This window comes from Anarrhichthys ocellatus, unplaced genomic scaffold (assembly GCF_004355925.1).
Source record: "Anarrhichthys ocellatus isolate YVR2014 unplaced genomic scaffold, GSC_Weel_1.0 scaffold109, whole genome shotgun sequence".
Taxonomy (NCBI): Eukaryota; Metazoa; Chordata; class Actinopteri; order Perciformes; family Anarhichadidae; genus Anarrhichthys; species Anarrhichthys ocellatus.
This window is the reverse complement of record NW_022280139.1, coordinates 249,778-269,954: the sequence shown is the minus strand read 5'-3', so window position 1 is coordinate 269,954 and position 20,177 is coordinate 249,778. Positions and strand designations below refer to the sequence as shown.

General features: G+C 41.1%; 3 protein-coding genes across 5 annotated transcripts; all 3 read right to left on the bottom strand.

Moving 5' to 3' along the window:
• Window positions 1–1,719: 1,719 nt before the first annotated feature.
• fgl1 (fibrinogen-like 1) lies at window positions 1,720–4,921 on the bottom strand. The gene is made up of 7 exons (XM_031876439.1): window positions 4,862–4,921; window positions 3,830–3,998; window positions 3,542–3,701; window positions 3,376–3,464; window positions 2,644–2,732; window positions 2,005–2,192; window positions 1,720–1,918 (listed from the first exon to the last, which is right to left on the bottom strand). Exons 1-7 carry the CDS (start codon window positions 4,919–4,921, stop codon window positions 1,720–1,722), a joined length of 954 nt encoding a protein of 317 aa, XP_031732299.1.
• An 867-nt stretch (window positions 4,922–5,788) lies between these two features.
• Window positions 5,789–9,625, bottom strand: LOC116399352 (calnexin-like). Of its 2 annotated transcripts, XM_031876458.1 has the most exons (6): window positions 9,605–9,625; window positions 9,157–9,243; window positions 8,136–8,255; window positions 7,892–7,994; window positions 7,267–7,340; window positions 5,789–6,513 (listed from the first exon to the last, which is right to left on the bottom strand). In XM_031876458.1, the coding sequence occupies exons 2-6, from the start codon at window positions 9,226–9,228 to the stop codon at window positions 6,505–6,507; spliced, it is 378 nt and encodes a 125-aa protein (XP_031732318.1). In that variant the 5' UTR covers window positions 9,229–9,243; window positions 9,605–9,625; the 3' UTR covers window positions 5,789–6,504. The 2 variants fall into 2 exon arrangements, with proteins under 2 accessions (XP_031732318.1, XP_031732317.1); XM_031876457.1 differs by having other exon boundaries at window positions 9,157–9,621.
• A 417-nt stretch (window positions 9,626–10,042) lies between these two features.
• Window positions 10,043–16,365, bottom strand: LOC116399340 (cyclic nucleotide-gated cation channel-like). 2 transcript variants are annotated; one of them, XM_031876433.1, is made up of 12 exons: window positions 16,291–16,365; window positions 15,521–15,607; window positions 15,040–15,129; window positions 14,408–14,518; window positions 14,109–14,294; window positions 13,889–13,999; window positions 13,137–13,243; window positions 12,382–12,869; window positions 11,982–12,260; window positions 11,663–11,761; window positions 11,058–11,435; window positions 10,043–10,963 (listed from the first exon to the last, which is right to left on the bottom strand). In XM_031876433.1, exons 3-12 carry the CDS (start codon window positions 15,126–15,128, stop codon window positions 10,790–10,792), a joined length of 2,022 nt encoding a protein of 673 aa, XP_031732293.1. In that variant the 5' UTR covers window position 15,129; window positions 15,521–15,607; window positions 16,291–16,365; the 3' UTR covers window positions 10,043–10,789. The 2 variants fall into 2 exon arrangements, with proteins under 2 accessions (XP_031732293.1, XP_031732294.1); XM_031876434.1 differs by having other exon boundaries at window positions 15,521–15,645; window positions 16,291–16,352.
• Window positions 16,366–20,177: the final 3,812 nt, after the last annotated feature.

Below are 20,177 nucleotides of genomic sequence, written 5' to 3'. Positions count from 1 at the left end.
AAACAAGCTGATGTAACTCCACTGGACTTGCTCAAATCTGTCCCAAACGTGGCATGCTTGATAAACGCATTGGCTTGAGGATGTGAACAAGCCGACTTTCACTCATAGTCATGGTGCCATCTACTGGCAACAGGAAGTCAGCATTATGCAGCAAACCACTTTCTGCGACATTTTCATGATGTGTTCTACACTTGATGTAGAGCAGCATAATGCATTTTGCGCATGTTCTCTAGCGCCACATTTGCAATACTATGAAGGTATATTTGTGTCTTTATTACGCAAACAAAAAAAAAAGTTTTAAAAGCAAATTTCTCGCACTGCAATCAAAAATCAAGTTTGTAAGTGAAAATATATAAACTGAGAATAATTTATTTGTTAGTTTTGCTAATGAAACTAGAATTTCTGGTTAAAAAAATTAAATCTTTGGTTAAAAAATAATATCTTTGGTTAAAAAAAAAAGCTTTGGTTTCAAAACGAAAAGCTGAGTTGAGTTGTTTGTTTGCGTAATAAAGACACAAATACACCTTCATGGGCGGGGCATACGCTGCTGAATGTGCCGGGAGTTTCTATTGGTCGGTTTGACTTGGCTCTCGGTATCTGCATCCATTAAACACGGACGGGAGGTTACGGTGACATGGAGGTAAATTGACATTATACTGCTCTGTTTTGTCAAAATGATTTTAAATGTAGCAGCACTTCACTTTGTTTTCATGTTGTTAGTGTCTCTTTTTTTAAAGAACGACATGGAGGGCTGCTGTGTTGACATGAAGCTCCGCTTTCTCGGTCGGAGAAAACTAAGCTCATAGGATTTATTTTAAATTGTGTCATACATGCGCAGCTAACCTTAGCTAACATAGCCATGCCTCAGGCAAAGTGCATGTAACGTTAGCCCACAGTGGGCTATTTTTTTTTTAACCAAAGATTTTATTTTTTTAACCAAAAATTCTAGTTTCATAAGCAAAACTAACAAATAAATTATTCTCAGTTTATATATTTTCACTTACAAACTTGATTTTTGATTGCAGTGCGAGAAATTTGCTTTTAAAACTTTTTTTTTTGTTTGCGTAATAAAGACACAAATATACCTTCATAGTATTGCAAATGTGGCGCTAGAGAACATGCGCAAAATGCATTATGCTGCTCTACATCAAGTGTAGAACACATCATGAAAATGTCGCAGAAAGTGGTTTGCTGCATAATGCTGACTTCCTGTTGCCAGTAGATGGCACCATGACTATGAGTGAAAGTCGGCTTGTTCACATCCTCAAGCCAATGCGTTTATCAAGCATGCCAAGTTTGGGACAGATTTGAGCAAGTCCAGTGGAGTTACATCAGCTTGTTTTTTAATGGCGAATAATGTGAAAATGGCCGCCACGCCACGGTTACGCCATTCCATTAAACATAAAGCTTTTAATACATTTTAATCACTAAGGTCTTAAGAGTTTACTGACTGAATTTAAAGTGGATCTGATCAATTCCAGAGGAGGAATTTGTTCATGTGTTGCACCTGGAAACGGCCAAAAATGCAGGGAAAAATATCCGACTTCCTGTTAGGTTTAGAGAATGGCTCAAACATTCTTATTTTTAAGTCTACATGTGATACACGTTCCTACCAAATTTAGTAAATCTAGTTCCAACATACTGCGAGGGCTGCTTCGTCAAATTTAGTAAGGACCAAAATAGTAGAGCCAAGAGGACTTGATATCCCTCATGTCTGATCTAGGAAGCTGGTCTGCGAGGAACAGCGTTGGGGTCGTCAATGGGATCAAGCTTGAAGTCAGTCGGTCGCAGCTTCATGACGCTTGTCTTCAGGGAGTACCACCATCCTCTCCAAGGGTACCAAACTACACCATCATCCGTCATCGCATTGTAGTACCCATTGGGGTAGTACATGCCATTAAGATGGGCTGAGTGACACCTAAGGATTGATAGAATTAGTGTTTTTTACTGTAATGAATAAATGTGAGCATCTTGCTGCATGAGAATATATAACAGAACTCGTACTTGTTGAACCACCAGCCTCCTTTGTCTTCCTGTGCGCAGTTTCCTTTGTAGTTGTCGTTGTCCTGGTCGTAGGTGCTGAATCGGACGCCCTGGTGACTGGCCCACTCTGACACACCAACCTCATATCTTCCAGACAGAGCATCTCCAACTGTACCTAGATAGGTTCCAAAGGTAAGTCGGTAGTGATCCTGTAGAGAGGGTGATATGAGCAGAGCTGCTCAACTTGCTTCAAATAAAAGCAATAGTTTGATATCTTTGGAAAATACGTGAAATTCTTAACGTTGGACAAAGCCGGGCTAACTGTTACCCCCTGTTTCCAGTCTTTACGCTAAGCTAAGCTAACCGGCTACTCAGAGTAGATAGACATGAAAATACATATTTGATCTAATTCTCAGCAAGAAAGCCAATCATTTCCCAGAATGTTGACGATTCCTTCAAGCTTGTACACAAGGCTGAAGAGGGAAAACTACCTTATACAAACACGTTTACAAGATGATTAGATGCACCAAATAACTATATCTGAGATGTATTGTTCCTTTCCTAAGCATTGTCAAATATTTCTATATTTTAACCCCAAAAAATATTTAATCTTATATCAAATTTTGTTTCTACATTTGAGTGCTCAGTCAGTATCAACACCTTTTCGTTGGCCACTTTGAAGTTCTTGTACTCGGCATAGCCCTGGTAACCACCAAAGTCTCCCAGGTTAATCCTCAGAGAATAGTTCCCTGTAACAGACAAACAATAAAAGCCTTCTGAAAATACAAAAAGAAGAATTATTCATTTTTTTGGAAGGTTCTTGCAGCTTGGGGGCAGCAGAACAACACTGATCATGTTGGCAAACGGTTGACTATTTACACACCCAACAGATATGGAGCAACATTAGCTTTCATTTGGAATCATGTTTCTGTACGTGATGAAAGTCCAAAATTCACTTTTCTCCTCGCTCTGTTTTTGGTCTCCACCAACTCCTGAGAGAAAGCTTCTAAATGCTCCTCTATGTTCACCAGCTATTCGTTAACTTGTCTTGCTGCTGTTTGTTGCTGAGAAGGTAGCATTGAGCGGGTTAATCCAATATTTTTTTTCTGCCAAAAAACAACTTCTTGCTGTTTGCTGGAAAGACGGTTGATAACAACGGTGAGCGTGACACAAAACAGTGAAGATGAGGGTTTAAAAAACCTAAACAATGAGCTGAAAGATGCTAAAACGCTCCGTAGAGCTGAGGGGAACGGCAGAGTCGGGTGATAATTCTCAGCAGGTGTGTCGCTGTGATGCCACATTTCACATTACAAGTAATCATTCATGGTAATATTGATTAGAGCAGCTTTAAATTTCACAATTTAAAAAATGTTTTTTTGGAGTGGTATCAACCTTGTGTGGTGATGTAGTGCAGGTTGTCATTTCCGAGCCAAAACTCAGCAGCCGTGTCTCCAAAACCATCTTTATACTCTGCCCACGACCTGACAGGTACAGATAGATAGATAAGATGCTTTTCATTTCATTATTTTACACTAGATAGCAGACGTCACAGACACACCTGTTAAACCTCTCCGTCCCATTGATCCGTCTCTGAATGACGATCCAACCACCTCCATCACTCATATCACAGTAGACTCTGACTGAGTGAGGGCTGCCGTAGGGTTTGATTGTGTAGAAACCACTGGATTTGGAGCCAGAACTGAAGAGCTGGGAGCAGTCTGAAACACAAACACACTGTCTGTATTTGGTGCAGCATCTGGCTCCCGTTTCTGCAATATGACACCTGAAACACGATATTTTAAGCTCTCAAATGTTGTTTTGGAGTCCTAAAGGCCGGGGCCCTGACCTGTGGACTCGTTGTCCTGGCTCTGGTTGGTTCTGGCTTTGTCCTCGATGCCCGGTTGGCTCAGCAGTTTCAGTCTGTGTAGGAGGACCTCTTGTTTCTGAAGCTGGCCCTTCAGAAGCATCTCCTGTTCCCGCAGACGAGCCACCTCCTCACTGCAACTGCCTGACGCCTACGCACACATTTGGATTACTGTATGTGTGAGGATCTTCACTAATATTCATTCCACAACTCTGAGATTAAATATACACGGAGTAAATATCTATTGTTTAATCCGTACAAAAAAAAAAACAGTATGTTAATATGGGAGGCTGAGGTTTGATGGGGATTATGCACCAAGTTTATCTCTTTGCAGTGGCTATCTCACAGTGACTACACAAACAAACAAGATATAACATGTTAATTAGTGAACTTTTTCCACTTTCAGACACAACCAGGCTAGCTCTTTCCCCCTGTTTCCAGTATTTCTGCTAAGCTAAGCTAACCATCTGCTGGTTCAAGCTTCATGTTTATTGTACAGATGTGAGAGTGGTTTCCACCTTGTCCTCTTAACTCCCAGCAAGGAGGCGAATAAGCGTATTTGCCAAAATGTTTAACTCTTCATTTTAAGAGAACACAACCAGACAAAATCACCTCACTTTTTAAGTGTTTCCTTATTTGCAACGTGGTGTCGACAGGTACACAAATACAACAACACTCTGACAACAACAAAGATATCACAACTACCATTGCCAGGATATGGTTAACGATCCCCGTTGCTGTTAAAACAGGGCGAGTATTTTGATAGTGGTAGTGTGAAAAATAACATGAGGCTGTTTGTCACTTTCACTGCTATTAGTCCCGCAACTTGAAAAGACTACATTTTTAAGTTTTATGGAGATACAGTAAGACCATGAACAATAATACATATCCAGATATGAAAATATATGATATGAGCACCTTCGCATAAGCACACACAATGATGTCTCGGAGAACATCTATGGCTAAGAATTGAAATATTTCTGCAGCCTGACGGCTTCTTCGCAGAGCACTTACACATAGAGAGCAAGCTGCGATGACCATCAGTCCTGTGAGCATCAGCCGCGAGCCTCCCATTCCTCTTGTCTCGATGGCAAAACTAAAAGATAAGAAGTCAAGACAGAAGGAGACTTCTAGTTGTCAGAGTGTAGTGTTTTTTTAATGTTCTCCAGACATCTGGAGCCAAACAAACCTGTGTGCGAGGAGGAGAAGAAACTGACGAAATGCCTGATTCTCTACAGTCATAAACTATAAGAAATATGCAGGGAGTGTCTCGAGAACAGATGATCACTTGGCAAAAGTAAAAGCATTTTGAGGAAAATCTCTCTTATGTAATGGAAAAAAGAGAGCAGAGAATAGATGTGTGCCATTGTTGTTTTAATAGAAGGCAATGTGAAAAAAATATATAAACACATTCCTCTGCAAGCATATGCATTTCATCAGAGGAAACAAGGCCCAAAATGTATCATCAACATCCCCCAAATCCCGAGATCCGCCATCTGTCCTCTTCATTTCCTTCATTGCTCTCTTCTGCTCTCCTCCTGCCAGCTCTGTGGTTTTCCTGCTCCTCCATGGCCACTTATCCAGCTCTGTGAGTGTCATTGAAAGACTCGAGTAGTCATTTTGTTGATGAGCAGCGTGGTGCCATTTCAAATGAACGTCACGAGCAGCTAAATGCCACTGAAGGTCAGCTGTGAACAAGGCGGGAACCGGCAGAGCCAGAAGGAGACATTTCATCTCCAGTGAATCCTGCTGAAGTGGTGCACAGCTGCAGCTGTGGAGGTCACTGTCAGATCCTGACTGTATTAATGAAAAACCAGACCGGTTTGTGTCAAAGGGAGGAATTTATTTGCCATAAATGGCTGACGTTAATGTTTACATCTGCCTTCAACGGCCACCAGGTAGTGGCGCTAGTTTCATACACAACCAAATGACAGACCTGAGATGATGAGACCATGTTATGTATTATTATCTACACATAGAAAAAAAGAAGAGTTCTTCAAATATAATACTCTCAGATAGATTTTTGGCATTGTGTGTGCAATAAAAATGATATATTCATAATAAAACATATAATTATATATATAGATATATTATTTTATTTTTCAATAATATCAATAACAACAATAATCATAGTAAATTACATATACAAGTTATACGTCACACAAATAAATAATTACAACTACTACTCTTATATCGATTAATTTATAAATGAATCAAAACTATAATACAGTCAGTAAGTCCTCACACATTCAATTAGTTTTAGGGATCCATCGATCTGGATTAATATATTGATTTAATGATCAAAGATTCAATAACATCGATGAAAACTGAAAACATCGATACATATCATCATCTTTAAGATACGCCTTTACTTTGAAATTCCCATGGCACATCTGTCAATGTTTCCATCCAAGTGCACCTCAGAGCACAGTAAGAAGCTTGCCTATTGATAGTAATAAAATATTAACAGTAATTAAATTGTCGATTGCAGGCCCCTGAGCCGAATCGAATCAAAATCGTAGTGAGGTGGACTTTGTGATAACAATGATGGTCACCGATGGTTTTGTCCAGTCATCAATACGGCCAAAGATGTGATTGCCCAGCATCCTCTTGTGTGTTGGTGGTGCTCTCCTCTCCTGGCGTCGTTGCGTTGATGATCAATGATCCTACACAAATACACACACGCACACAAACACACATATATACACAATTAGTCTTTATACAGTGTCAGCGACAATTGTAGACTTTGTAAATTACAGATTAAATAGTCCTTGATGTTCAAAATCTATTAAAGAGTTCTGGCAATAAAATCATCACTGTGATAAAAGGTCTTCGTGGTTCCAGGAGAAAATATAATATGCTAATTTGGCAAAGCAACAGGTAAAATGCACATAAATTGTTATGGCCTCGAACATAATATCTAGAAACTTAAAGGGGTAATAGTTGAAGGACTGGTGTAGCCAGGCATTTCAGCTAAAATGGAAAAAAAAAAAGACTTTAGCTCTACCCAAACAGCATAATCAGTGTTATTAGCATTCCAGTATTCTGCAAGATGATGTATGACATCTTTACCAGACATTTGGGTTGGAGCTGTCCTCTGTGTTCTGAGGTTTTTGGTTGTTTTTGGTTTTGCTCGATAGCACAGTGCCAGAACATTCCCCAAAATGTGGTCATGGGTTATTCATCAAATGAACTGCCCTTATTTAAACCCGCTCACCACAGTTATACATACTCTGTATTATTGAGCACCTTATGATAACAAAACCAGCTATTATCCACGTATTATCATACAAATTACATCTACTTTGATGGATGGATGTCAGCTTTCAAATGTGCGTTTGGACCTTTAGAATCAACATGATCACAGTATAATGACATTATCAGTCATTATCAACTCCATATTGTCTGTTGAATCTTACCTTCAGGTCTAAGTCACACTTCCTCTGGTTACCATGAGTGTCTCTCCTCCTCGTTCCAGCTCTGTCAGCCTTTCCTACACATAGAAGAGAAGACATTACTATCATTACTACTAACATCTGGACTCCTAACATGCCCCAGTGATGAAAAAAAAGTGCACAAGTGCCCCCTCGGACGCCCAAAACGTGATGCACCCTCGAGGGTGCCCTTCCAGTGGAGAAAACATGATGCATTGGCCTCTATGGTACCTCTCCGGGAGAGAAAATGTGATGCAGTGCCCACTAGGGTGCCCTTCTGTGGTGAAACATGATGCAGTTCTCTCTAGAATGCCCTTCCAGTAGAGAAAACATGATAAAGTGCCCTTGAGGGGGCTCTCTAAGTTGAGAAAACGTGATGCAGTTCCTTCCAGGGTGCCCTTCCAGTGAAGAAAACATCATAAAGTGTCTTATAAAGTTCACTTCCTGATGATAAAACATGAAGTGCCCTCTAGGGAGACCTTCCAGTGAATGAAACGAGATGCCCCAACGCATGCAGCTGCCCCTCAGACAGCCTGAATCCACCTCTGACAACTACGGATGTAACACCTCTACTACCTGTACTTGCAATAATCTAAAAACAAAACATTACCTTTGATATGCACTGCCTCTGTCCGCTGTGAGAACTGAGGATCATCTGGTCGAGCATCATCAGACTTCTTGTAGTAATACTCTTGATCAGGGGGACCAAATCTCTAGAAACACATACACATGATTTGACTGCTTGTAGGTAAACTGTTTTTCGAGAGGATCAAACTCACAAATCATGCTGCATATAGTTCTAATGCTGGATACCAACACACTCACATCCACATGCACAAACAGGCACATTCTACCTTGTCAGGCCACATGAAGCTAATGAAGAGAATGGCAGGAAGTCCAACGATGAAGACGTAGACCCCCCAGAGCCAGGGACGCTGGAGGGTGGCCATTAGGAGGCTCTCTATGATACCGGGCTGCAATACACATCTACTGTTACAGAATACTGTTATTTGATGTCTACAGTTTATCCAACCTACGGTGCAGCATACATAATTGTTAACAAGCAACAAAACAAAAACTGCAGTACCTCGATAATAACACTATGACCACGAAATGATCATGTGAAAGTAAAAAATGAGGAAAGGATTCGAATAAGAGAATGTTTGGGATTTAAAAAGGAATAGAACAAGGGACATCATTTAGGAGGGAGGCCATAAAAGCTACAGTACAGGAAATATGCTGACTGCATATTTAGTTATATATCCAAGCACCAGGTGTGTGTGAACCTGATTAAAACCTGAGACAGGTGTTGCCGCTTTGGGAAGCATATAGTAACTGTGTAATATCTTAACACGTTTTTTTAACTTTAATGACGGACTTTGACACGATTTATTATTCGTAAGAGTGTCCAAAATATAGTCAAAATAATAAACAATACTAAGTAAATGCTGACATGAGGTTGATCGGGATTTCATCCAGCCCATTACCTCTGTTACATGACCTGTACGTACATTAGATTGCTAAGAAAACCATATTTGTTTCAAAGTCATTTAAAAATATTTTAGAGCCATTGATTAATAACAGAACCATGAAGCTAAAAAAAACAAAAAATATAAAAAATGTTATAATACTCTTGCCTAATATTGATTGATTTGGATTTATTCTATCTACTTTTCGTATTGTTTGTTTATGTTTTATAATGGTAATAATTAACAATATTAATTAATTCTATTTATAATACAATCTGTACGTCTACAGTATGTGTACGACGTGTGTTGTCATCAATACATATTTTGCAAAGAAAAATAATTCCCTTTTCCTAATAGTGATAAATAGACGTATTTTATTCAAAATTAAAATTGCAATAAAACGTACCTGTGCTGCAGCAGACACAGGTGTCACGCTGGCTATCAGCATCATACACAGGCACACAAAGCTCATCTCCATGTCTGAAACACACACCTCCATGCGCACACATTCATACACATATAAGATATATAAGACGTATCCACATACAGTACACACAGTAACGGTAAATACACTGCATGTGCACACACAACGTGAAACCAATTCACACGCAAAGACTCTGAATGAGGAGCAGGAGAGAACTATCTCGATCCAGGACTACAAAGAGAGAAAGATAAGCAAGCAAGAACGAAAGAAGATTATAGACACACACTACTGATAGAGCAAAGAAACATACACAAGGGGAAGAGCAAGCAGAGAGGGACGAAAAACAAAAGATTAAAAAAGGGAAAGAGGTGAGAGTAAAAGGAAGAGAAGCACAGAGGAAGCTACAGAGGACCAAACAGCACGCGTCTACCTTTTTAACACAGCGATTTCTCACACGGTTCACAAGTAATGTGACTTCCTGAAACGTTGGACTTTGGTCCCAGGTCACTTGCTGACAAGGCTGCAGAGCGTGCAGTGGCCACATTAGAGGAGTGTTAACATGAACGGCCTTTCATAGTTATGAAGTATAGCTGTGTTCAGTGTATGTCGTTTGTCATGCTCCAAATAAATGCTCAGTGTAAGGGTAGTATTTAACAGTATTTTAATACTAAAGCTGCTGATAAATAATGAATGATTGGTTTCAACAACAGTAAAAAGCATTTAAAACATCTATGAGACAGAAACAGATTCAAAGCAAGGAAGGTTCACTTTATTGAAGAACAATACAAGCGTAATATAATCAAATTGCTTGTGTTTCATATGCATTCATTTAGGACATAAGATAAATAAGCAGTCGTTGCTCTGGCCACCATAAAAAAAAAATCATATACGTTTTTATTTTGAAATTATAATTGTGAAAAAAAGGCTTCAAGGGACTTACAAATAACCTTTATAGACAACACTACACCTGTAACAGACAATGTGCTCAGAGGGATAGTTTGACATGCCGAAAATGTTGAACTATTCCTTTAAACTGAAATACGTTCTACTTGAAGCGAATATGAGGGTCGAACGTTTATGAGCACTTTATTTTATTCAGGTAGAATGAGACATTTCGACCAATTGAACAATCCACTGGACTTGTGTTTATGAAGTTTAAGATGATGCATCTGTGCCATGTTCAGCTCTCATAACAGGACGGTAATCACAAGCATTTATGGAGATTTACCGCGCCCTACTGGTCAATGTCATAACTGAAGACACGTGTTGGACACAAGTCAAGTGGACACTCTTTTGACTTTTTAATGTTCCATAGTAGTGTACTGGTTAGTTCTGTAGTAGCCAGTATGTTATTTTACTATGCAATCCTATACAGCCCGTTCCACAGGCACATTTCTGTGTCTGATCGGGGCATAAGTTGCTACACACATTATAATGAATTCAATGACCGCCAAATATGTTCACATTCTCCTTTAAAAAGTGTGCAAAATTGTAAGAGGCAGAAATTTTGAAGGAGTGAAGAAACAAGGACATTAAGACAGCTTTACAATAAAGTACAAACAATTTTTACAATTTGTTTAAACAAAATGAGAGGTTTGTGGTGTATTTACATTGTTTAAAGCCGGATGTTGATTTCACTGCGCACACCGTCACCACCAAAAACACTCTCGTCCGACAGGAAGCCGCTGCCTGTTGCCACCGTGGTGACGTTGTGTTCGAGGGTTGTGATTCGCTGTTTCAGTCGAAGCTGGGAGGAGTTGAATTCACTCTGCAGACGGGCCAAACACGTCTGAAAACAAGGTGATCGGTAGTTGTTACCATTCTTGTTTGGAGCCTGGCAACAGTACCAGCAGCAGCTGCAGTAGTGGACTAACAGTACTGACCTGTAGCCGATCCAGACTGGTTTCCAGCCTCTCCACCTTCTCCTCGAGCTCCTCCCCTGCGGACACATTCACTTCATCCAGAAGCCCCTCTTTCCGCAGGATGTCCCGCCCCCTCTGCTCCAGCTGGGCCCTAGCGTGGGGGAACTCCTGAAGCGCATCCATCAGGTCTTGTTTGGACAGGCAGAACAGGTCTGAGTATCCCAGACTGCGAATGTTAGCCGTGCGCCGGTTCCCCATCTTGCTGCCGCTGATGTTCAGGATGCTGATTTCTCCGAAGCAGCTTCCCGAAGTCAAAACAGCAAATTGGGTGACTCCGTCCTCCCCCACCACTGCCAGCTGGCCATCTTTGATTATGTACATCTCCTTACCCACATCTCCCTTTTAAAAAAACAAACAGACATAGAATATACATCAGAGTTTTATAAGAATGGGGCGAGAATTGAAATCGAGCCGAGTAGCCGAGTGTTACTAGTAGTAGCAATGCAGGCTACAAACAGCAGTATATGTACTGCAATCAATTGTAAAAATACCTGGTAAGAGTTAAAAGTACCCTGTGATGTTTTGATGCTTCGTCCTCCAACAGTACCAGTAAAATTAATACTAACCTTTCTACAGATGTAGTCTCCAGGACTGAAAACCTGCGGTCGAAGTTTTAATACCAATTCTACAAGGAGGCCTGCCTCGCAGTCCTGGAAGATACGCACCTATATGTCCACACACACACACACACACACACACACACACACACACACACACACACACACACACACACACACACACACACACACACACACACACACACACACACCAAAAAAACATTCAGGTCCTGTGTGTGTTTTAGCAGAATTCAACTTTTGATGATGACATAATGCTTTCCACTGATGGAAATTGATTTTGGGTCACATGGTCTACATGTGTCTCTACCTTCTTCAGTGTGTCCAGGTGAACATTAATAGCAATCTCTGCTCTCAATTTATTGGGCAGGCTCCTTAGCACTTCCTGTTCATCTATCGTCTTCTGATTGGTCCAGAGGTAGTCAAACCAGCGGATGACGCGCTGCTCTAGCACCTTGCTCACATGCCTGAATTGCATGTAGTGTTTCAGTGTGTCTACGCGGCTCTGAAAGCCTGCTCTTGTGGCATTCATATTGGAGATCATGGATCCAACATTGCCCACGATGGAGGCAAAAATCAGAACACCAACCTATGACAGAAGTACCAGTGTTAGTATTGTGAAACTGGGATCCACACACACAAAAAAGGCTTTTGTGGATCAGTCAAGGTAAGATAATATCAGCGTAAGTACACCTTTGCTATAGACTTACCAGAAAGTCAAATATCAGGAACAAGTATTCCTCATCTCTAACAGGAGGAGGCGTCTCTCCAATGGTGGTCAGCGTCAGAGTGGACCAGTACAGACAGTATATGTAGCTTCTGGTCAAGGAGCCAAACTCAGGATCTGATGCATTGGGATAAACCCAAGAATCAGAGCCCAGTCCGAGGACCTTGGAGAAGCTGTAGTATCCACAGGCATTCCAGTGGATGATCACCAGGATGTACAGAACCAGTTTACAGATGCGGAAAGCGTTGGGGTAGCCCGTCCGTGTCTCTGTGCGTTCGAACCACTCAAACAGGCGTGACAGACGGAGCAGCCGGTTGAATCGAAGAAGAGGTGTGTAGCTGATTCCGACGGCCAGGTACAGGAGGTCGGTTGGGAGGATGGAGCAGATGTCACTTTTACACTGCAAGGTACGAACGTAGGCTTCTCTCAGACGCCGTATGTCTTTCACCATCAAGCCTTGATCGAGGAAACCTTCACATAGATGATCAACATAGATAAATAAATCAAGGAATGAATGTGGGAGTCTCTCACATTACAAACATATTAGTTAAAACCTGGCGGCAACCTCCGGGTTTGAAGCCAATGGAAGTGCCTTGAACTTGCATTCTTTCTAATGGCCAGCAGGGGGGCAAACCAATGAGTGAATATGTCCTCTTCCTATATGGAGTCTATGGTTAATACCAAAGTTTTTTATCAAACATTTTCAAGTAGCATTTATACCAGCAGTTTTTTCAGTACCTGTGTGGAGACGAACAGCTATATCCAGGATATAGACTCCATCACAGATGTAGTCCAGTACCAGCCACACCAACACATTCCTCATCTGGAGCTCATCGAAACAGGCCCTACAGAAGCACATACACTGGGACACTGGCAAATGGAATAAATCACAGCAGCAAGTACAATATTCACTCTTCTTTTAGTTCTGATTTTGGTCCCTACCAACCCCTGAGGGAAAAGTCTGGATCTTTAGCCCCTAAATGCTCGACTAGTTCCTGCTAATCGCTAACTTTGTCTGCCTACTGTTTAGTGCTGGGCAGGTTGTGTACAGTGGATTTATCGGCGCTTTTTTTGCTGCTGGAGAGGATGCTGATATGAGTGGTACGACTTAAACAAATGGAGGTGTTGAAGGAGTTGTCGTAGTTCTAAGCCTCTTTCACACATGTTGGGAATATTTCTGTCTTGCGCCTTTTTCACACATGACATGGAAATACCGTAATGAATGGGGCAAGGGACAGATCCAGCAGATGACCGTAATGCAACACTTATGGATGCCAACTGCCATAAAACTCAACAGAAGAAGAAGAAGAAGAAGATGGGGGGTTAAGGTCAGATTCCCTGACTATCAATGTTTCTAAACCTTTCTGGGATAGAATGGATGTGTGAAAGGGACTTTAGTCAGTGGCGTGCCTAAGACATATGTTTCACAGTAGTACAAGAAGAAGAATTGCCACTATTATTGTTGTACAGGCCCAAGAATTGTTCCCAACCTGACAACTAGCAGGGTCCAGTTATAAAATACAGCAGCACCGATCACCATCAGCCAGTAGTAGTATGCATCATCAGATGGTGATAAGACCTCGACATTACACTTCCTCTTTCTGACAAAGAGGGAAAGAAAACAGAAAGGCAGAGATTTATATGCAAGCCAGTTGATGTTTTAATGTGTACGCATTTTGACTTTTGTTTTTGTTCTTTTTTCTATCTTACGTGCGTCTAGAGCGTCTGATTTCATGCTCTGTATCAGAGCCGCTGTGGCTGAACCTGCTGGGCGGGGCTTGCATGTCCGTGTTGGCGGGGCCTCTGAAACGTTCCAAGAAGGAATCCGGTCTCTCCGTCTCCTCAGCCAAACTCTTCTGCGCCCATTCTCTCAGAGTCATCACCATACTAACTATCCTGAAGACAGGTAGACAGACAAATGTGAAAAAAGGACACCGGTAATCAGCTCTTTTGAATAGTCAAAGAGTTAACAGTCAACATGTAGATTAGTTATTTGTCAGCGGTCATACCTGGACAGAGCACCTCGCCCATGCAAGGAATTCTGGGAATTAATATCTCTTCTGTCAATGGCCGCCATCCTCTGAAGCTCTGAGGAAGTATCATCACACATCGACTGTGCTCTACACACAGGTACCCCAACACACACACATCACAAATACATAAATGGAATAATTCAGTGACTAGTATCTCCTTCTCCCTCACACCATTTTTTAAATATAAAAATATTGATTGGTGCAGCTTTAAATGCAAAATGTAGACATTATTAAATGATATAGCTGTTAATAAAATACACAACTCTGTAAACCTAGGGTGGAATGCAATGCAAAACCAAAAAGATGAACCTGCTGCCAGCCTCAATCCAATATCACTCAAAGTTTTAGCGAATGAATGACCGACACTTTCTGTAGTCATCAAAGCACTCTACGTAAATGTTGTCAAATAGTTTATGATTCCTTTTGGATTTATGTATTACAAAGCTTTAATTTTCAATAGATGTTTATATTTTACACAATTGCAAAATTACTTGTGTCATAGTGGCAGCTATCCCTATGCATGTACAGACACTAGCATCATACATACGATCATGAAAGTGTGTGTGTGTGTGTGTGTGTGTGTGTGCGTGTGTGTGTGTGTAGCCTACCTGCTAGGTGTGCTGTCAGCTCGGTCACTCTCGTCCTCGGTCCACGTTTTCACAGACAGCCTATGTGAATCCTGCACTGGACCTGTCATACTGCACAGACAAACACACACCACAGCAAGGCTCAGTTCATTTCCATCATCTCCAACATACCCAACTGAAGATACACACACACTAATAGAAACACACAGGCACAAACTATAAAATGCAAGTAACGACATACACTCACATTAAAAGAGGCTCACGCAGACTGACAAACACACACAACTCACTAACCAGCACACACACACACACACACACACACACACACACACACACACGCAATGATGTACCCACAGTCAGAAAAAAGGGAAGGTCATCCAGTACGAGGTCACCTGTATCAGGCATCACCACGGATACCAGATGGCATAGCAACAAGCTGTATAGTAGTTATGACAACAGATCAGAAGAGGGGGAGACAGAAAGATGTTTAAACTCAACTAACCTGATAGATTTTCCAGATATCCAAACGTCAGCCCATCAATCTGTCAGTTCAATTCCCGTCCTTAGTTGAGCGGCATCCTATCTCCATCTGTTTAGTTCGATTCACAAGACTGTCATCACGAAGGGCTGGAAGAGGTGGATGGGTGGATGGAGTGAACAAATCAGCGGCTGATTGATCAAAGGAATGATCACGTGGCACCCTAAAAGCATATTTTAAATTGCAAATGGTGTGTGCATGTGTGTTCCTTTTCACTAGCGAGCTCATCTGTATTCAACAGCCTTGTTTGAAGTGGCCTCTGAGCTGAAAGTGTGTCTTCATGTGCGTACATATCCTCCTGATTACTGAAAGAGAAGTCTTTTTATGTATGCACACGGGAATTGAGGTATTGGAATTGGAATATCGATCTTACATTTAAAAGATCTGTTCATTTAGGTTTAAGGATTCCAACTATACGGGTCTAACATTTGAGAGACTGGGTTTTTAAACATGTACTCAGAATTATAATCTTGTAGTGATGGTCTGTTAAAGGACTCGTTCAACGTTTGGGAAAACCTGCTTCTTTGGTTTCCTTCCAAAATGTAGATGAAAAGACGGGGGAGCAATGACCATTTAAAATAAAAAATACAAAACTATATTATATAACATGACAGAATATGCTCATGTAAGCGCATATTACAAGGGAGCCCCGGGAAAACACAAAATAGATAATCTAACGTTAACAATGAACACAACACACACAATACAGGGAAACATTGTCATATCTTTCTCACTTCTTTTGTCTTCCAGTAGTGTCACGATCAGGCTTTGCCTTATGTGTGTGTTTTTCGGTAGCTCCTCACTCTTCAACTCAGCCACTCCCTCAGCACCAGTCCAACTCCCTTCACCTGTCCCTTATCAGTAATCAAGCACTCCCTCATCAGCACAACTCTCCTCACCTGTTCTAGTCACTTCTTAAACCCCTGTCTCTCACTCACTCACTGCCAGGTCATTGTTTGTTCTACCCGCCCCTTTGTCTCGTCCTGTTCCCGGTTTCCCCGTCTGCCTGCCCCTGCCTCGGTTTCCCTCTGGATTTCCCCCCTCATCTCTTGTGCTTGGACTCCCTGTTGAGTGGTAGTTATTTCCTTTTGGTGTGGAATAAAACGCCTTTTTCACTCATCTACTGTCTGCGCTTGAGTCCTTATCATGCCTCGTGACAAGTAGTTATAGTTTACGCAAGTGCTGTCTGTTGGAACGGAGAAATCAATGATAGGATTTAACATTAGCAGCAGGCACAACCTATTATGTTGAGGTAGCTAGCAAGCTGGATAGTAAATAACATTAGCAATAGATATGTAGCCTGGTGGGAAAACTGATGTTGCCACTAGAGGGCGCTGTACTCCAGAGAAAGCTGGGACGTAAAGAGCGAAACCGGAAGTGAAGTCTTTCTTTTCGAGCGGATAACCTGTGGAGCGTTAGTTGTTTTCCGTGTAAGTAAATATGTTCTAAATTTTATTTCTGTACAATATGATCAAAAGATGTACGTTAATATGTGTATAGAAGTCAGGAAATGTATTGTTTGACGCAAAATGCGCCGATGGTGATTAAATTGGTCTGATCGTTACGGATGTTGTTAGCATGTGCTGAGCATTCAGGAGAGAGCTAGAAGGCTAATAACGTTTGCTAATAACAGTTATAGACCATCCTACATGCATTCTGTTATCTTTCATGTTTAAGAACATAATGTGTGTACTGTACTGAAGATGTTTATTCCTCGTTTGTGTAGTGCTGTATGGGATTGGTGTGCGTGGCGCCAAATGTGCATTTAAGCTAGCAGAAAGATAAGAAGTTGTGAGTATATTGAGACATATATGTATATTCTCTTTGTTAATGGACCAAATGTTTCATGTTTTCATTTCAGAGTTAACTGTGTGGTATTTGTTTTTTTTTCTTTTTACTAACAGAAGAGTTACCATTACAGTTATTTATGCATTGACAGTGTGCACTAGATTAATGCACTGTACAGGTTACTGACCAGGGTTTTGAAGAGAGAATTTGTCTACAGTGTAACTTTAAATGTACAGGAACATCTTTGTTAAATCTATCACCAGTTTAACATCCCACATTTATTTAATACTACTCTTCTCTTTAAGAGTAGTCGAGAAATAAAGATCCCTAAAAATAGTTTTGTGTCCGGTGTCATATAATATTTCACCGGCCTACAGATAATTCCATATTAGACTTTTGTTGACCAAGTAGCACGGATGGGAATAATATGAGATTCCTTAGTGGTGTGCTGTTCCTCACGGTGGAAGCTACAGGCTAAGCTGCTGCCCAAATCCTGTCATGGATTTCCTTCCGTTCCAGTGGAATTTAGCATAATATGCGCGTACGCCACATGAGCTGGTTGCAGTATTTTTTCCAACATGTTCTATAGCCTCCAGAATATTTATATAAATATTTTTTTAATATGGCTTTTGTTCCCCTTTAATGGGATTGCAGTGACGCTGCTGCTCGCACACATCCACGAACGAGCTAATGTACCTACATTGAGATAAAAAAACAGCAGCAGTTGCCTTCAAAATAAAAGCAACTGTAGTCCGTGCATGATGTACAATTATTTACGTTTTATTCCTTTAGACTTTGGTGTCTGTTGTAGACTGGTTTTGTGGTAGATCATCTCTGAAGTAATCTGACTGTACTCAACACTGGTTTTGATAGGAATGAAGAAATGTATTTCGATCACATACTACAATATATAAGGTTTTAAGTCCTAGCAGCGTGATGTCACAGAGTGAAGCCCTAGCAGAGAATATGATCAAAGCCAAATTCTCTGGATGACGTCACGGAGTGAAGCCAAACATTCCATATCCATGGATGCATAACAGAGAGGAGCTTCACCTCTCACCACAGCAAGACTATAATCTTATTGTTTGATTAATCTACATATTTGCTTATATAGATTCGATTTATGATACACCTTGTGATGTTGTTGGAGACGCCGACGAGGGAAGCGAGCAGGAGCACTCGTTAACCTGCGTCCACGGGGACTCAGAACTGCGCTCCTGTCAATTCACCTGGCGAACGTCCACTCTCTGGCCAACAAGATGGATGAGCTTGCTCCTCAACAAACTAAAAAAGGACTTTAGCAGATCCGCCGCCCTGTGCTTCACTGAAGCCTGGCTCGGTGAGCACATCCCGGACAGCGCATTACATCTGCCGGGCTTCCAACTCCTCCGAGCGGACCGCGTAACGGCTCTGTCGGGGAAAACGAGGGGAGGCGGAATCTGCTGCTACGAGGTTGGCGTACAGATGTCACAGTAACCTTTTCTAACTCCTCCCTATTTTGGAGCAAAACCGCCTAAAATAACATACCCAAATTAAAATGGCTGTAGCTTCTGAACCACTCTGACTATATGCATCAATGAGGTCTTTCTAGAAAGAAAACCCCTAAGGTTCCTTGTGGAAGTGTCAGAAAACCTGTAGGTCATACAGAAACGGAGCAGTGGGCCTTTGAAGTCAGTAAAAATTGAAGATTTTTGTCCGCCTAAAATAAAGCGTCTTTCAGTATAAATAACTGCCTGTGGCTGTATCTGTACAGGTATAGGGCTGTAACTACACTATTGGTGAACAACTGCCTCAAATTTGAAGAAGATTGGACAAAGTATGACTATTCTACAGTGTTTCTTCCATGAAGAGATCCAGGCGGAGCTCTAAAAGGATATTTGGAGACCCAAATGGACACATGGTAACCAAAAAAATGTTTTTTTTGTTTTTTTTTAAATCAAATCAATTACTTTTTCAGTCCACTAGATGGTGCTGAGTTGTTTTCTGGTGAGGTCAGCAAAGGTCCCGGGTCAGCGTGATTGGTAGGAAGTTGGTCAAAACAAAGATGGAGACATCTGGCCTCACAACGGGGTTAAATCTACCAACAGTAGCCAGGCTCATGGGGAGAGTGCAGCGCATAACTGTCTCTCTGCCCTTGACGTCCACGCATCGCAAGTTATACTGAGTTATATAACTCTTATATCCTACTTATATAAGTTATAGTTCATATACTGAGTCCACACGTTTGCATTTAGTTAAGTTAGACTATGTAGTAATACAAACGGTTCAGTTTGTCAGGTTCATGCATTTATGACATTGTTGGTCAGTCTGTCTGCTTGACAATCCTATTTAGCTGCAATAAAAATGATTGAAGTGAGATGAACAAACTGAAAACTTTATCTTATTAGATAAAACATGTTGACACAGTTTTCCTTTGGGGACATAATTTGAAGTTGAAAAAAGTAATAAATCGCAATATCGTATCGTGACCCAAGTATCGCGATAATATCGTATCGTGGGATCTCTGGTGATTCCCACCCCTAGTAACCAAATGATATTCTGACACACTAAAGGTGTTTCTCCCTTTATATTTTGATATTATTTTCCTTTTATTTTTAGCCTTTGCAAAAGCTATGTATATACAGTATGGTCGAAGACGTGGTGTGTGAGTAGCGGACCTGCTGTGTGTAATGGCTGCGACAGAGCGCACGATCGAGTATGCCGGTAGCTCATTTACGCAAAGGTTATATGTTGGTTTAAGTAAGAAACAGACAAGGTTTGCACTATAAGTACCAGCGTTTACTGAAGGCACCAGTTCCATGGTAACATCCGCTAGCACATTGTCGGGTCTGTA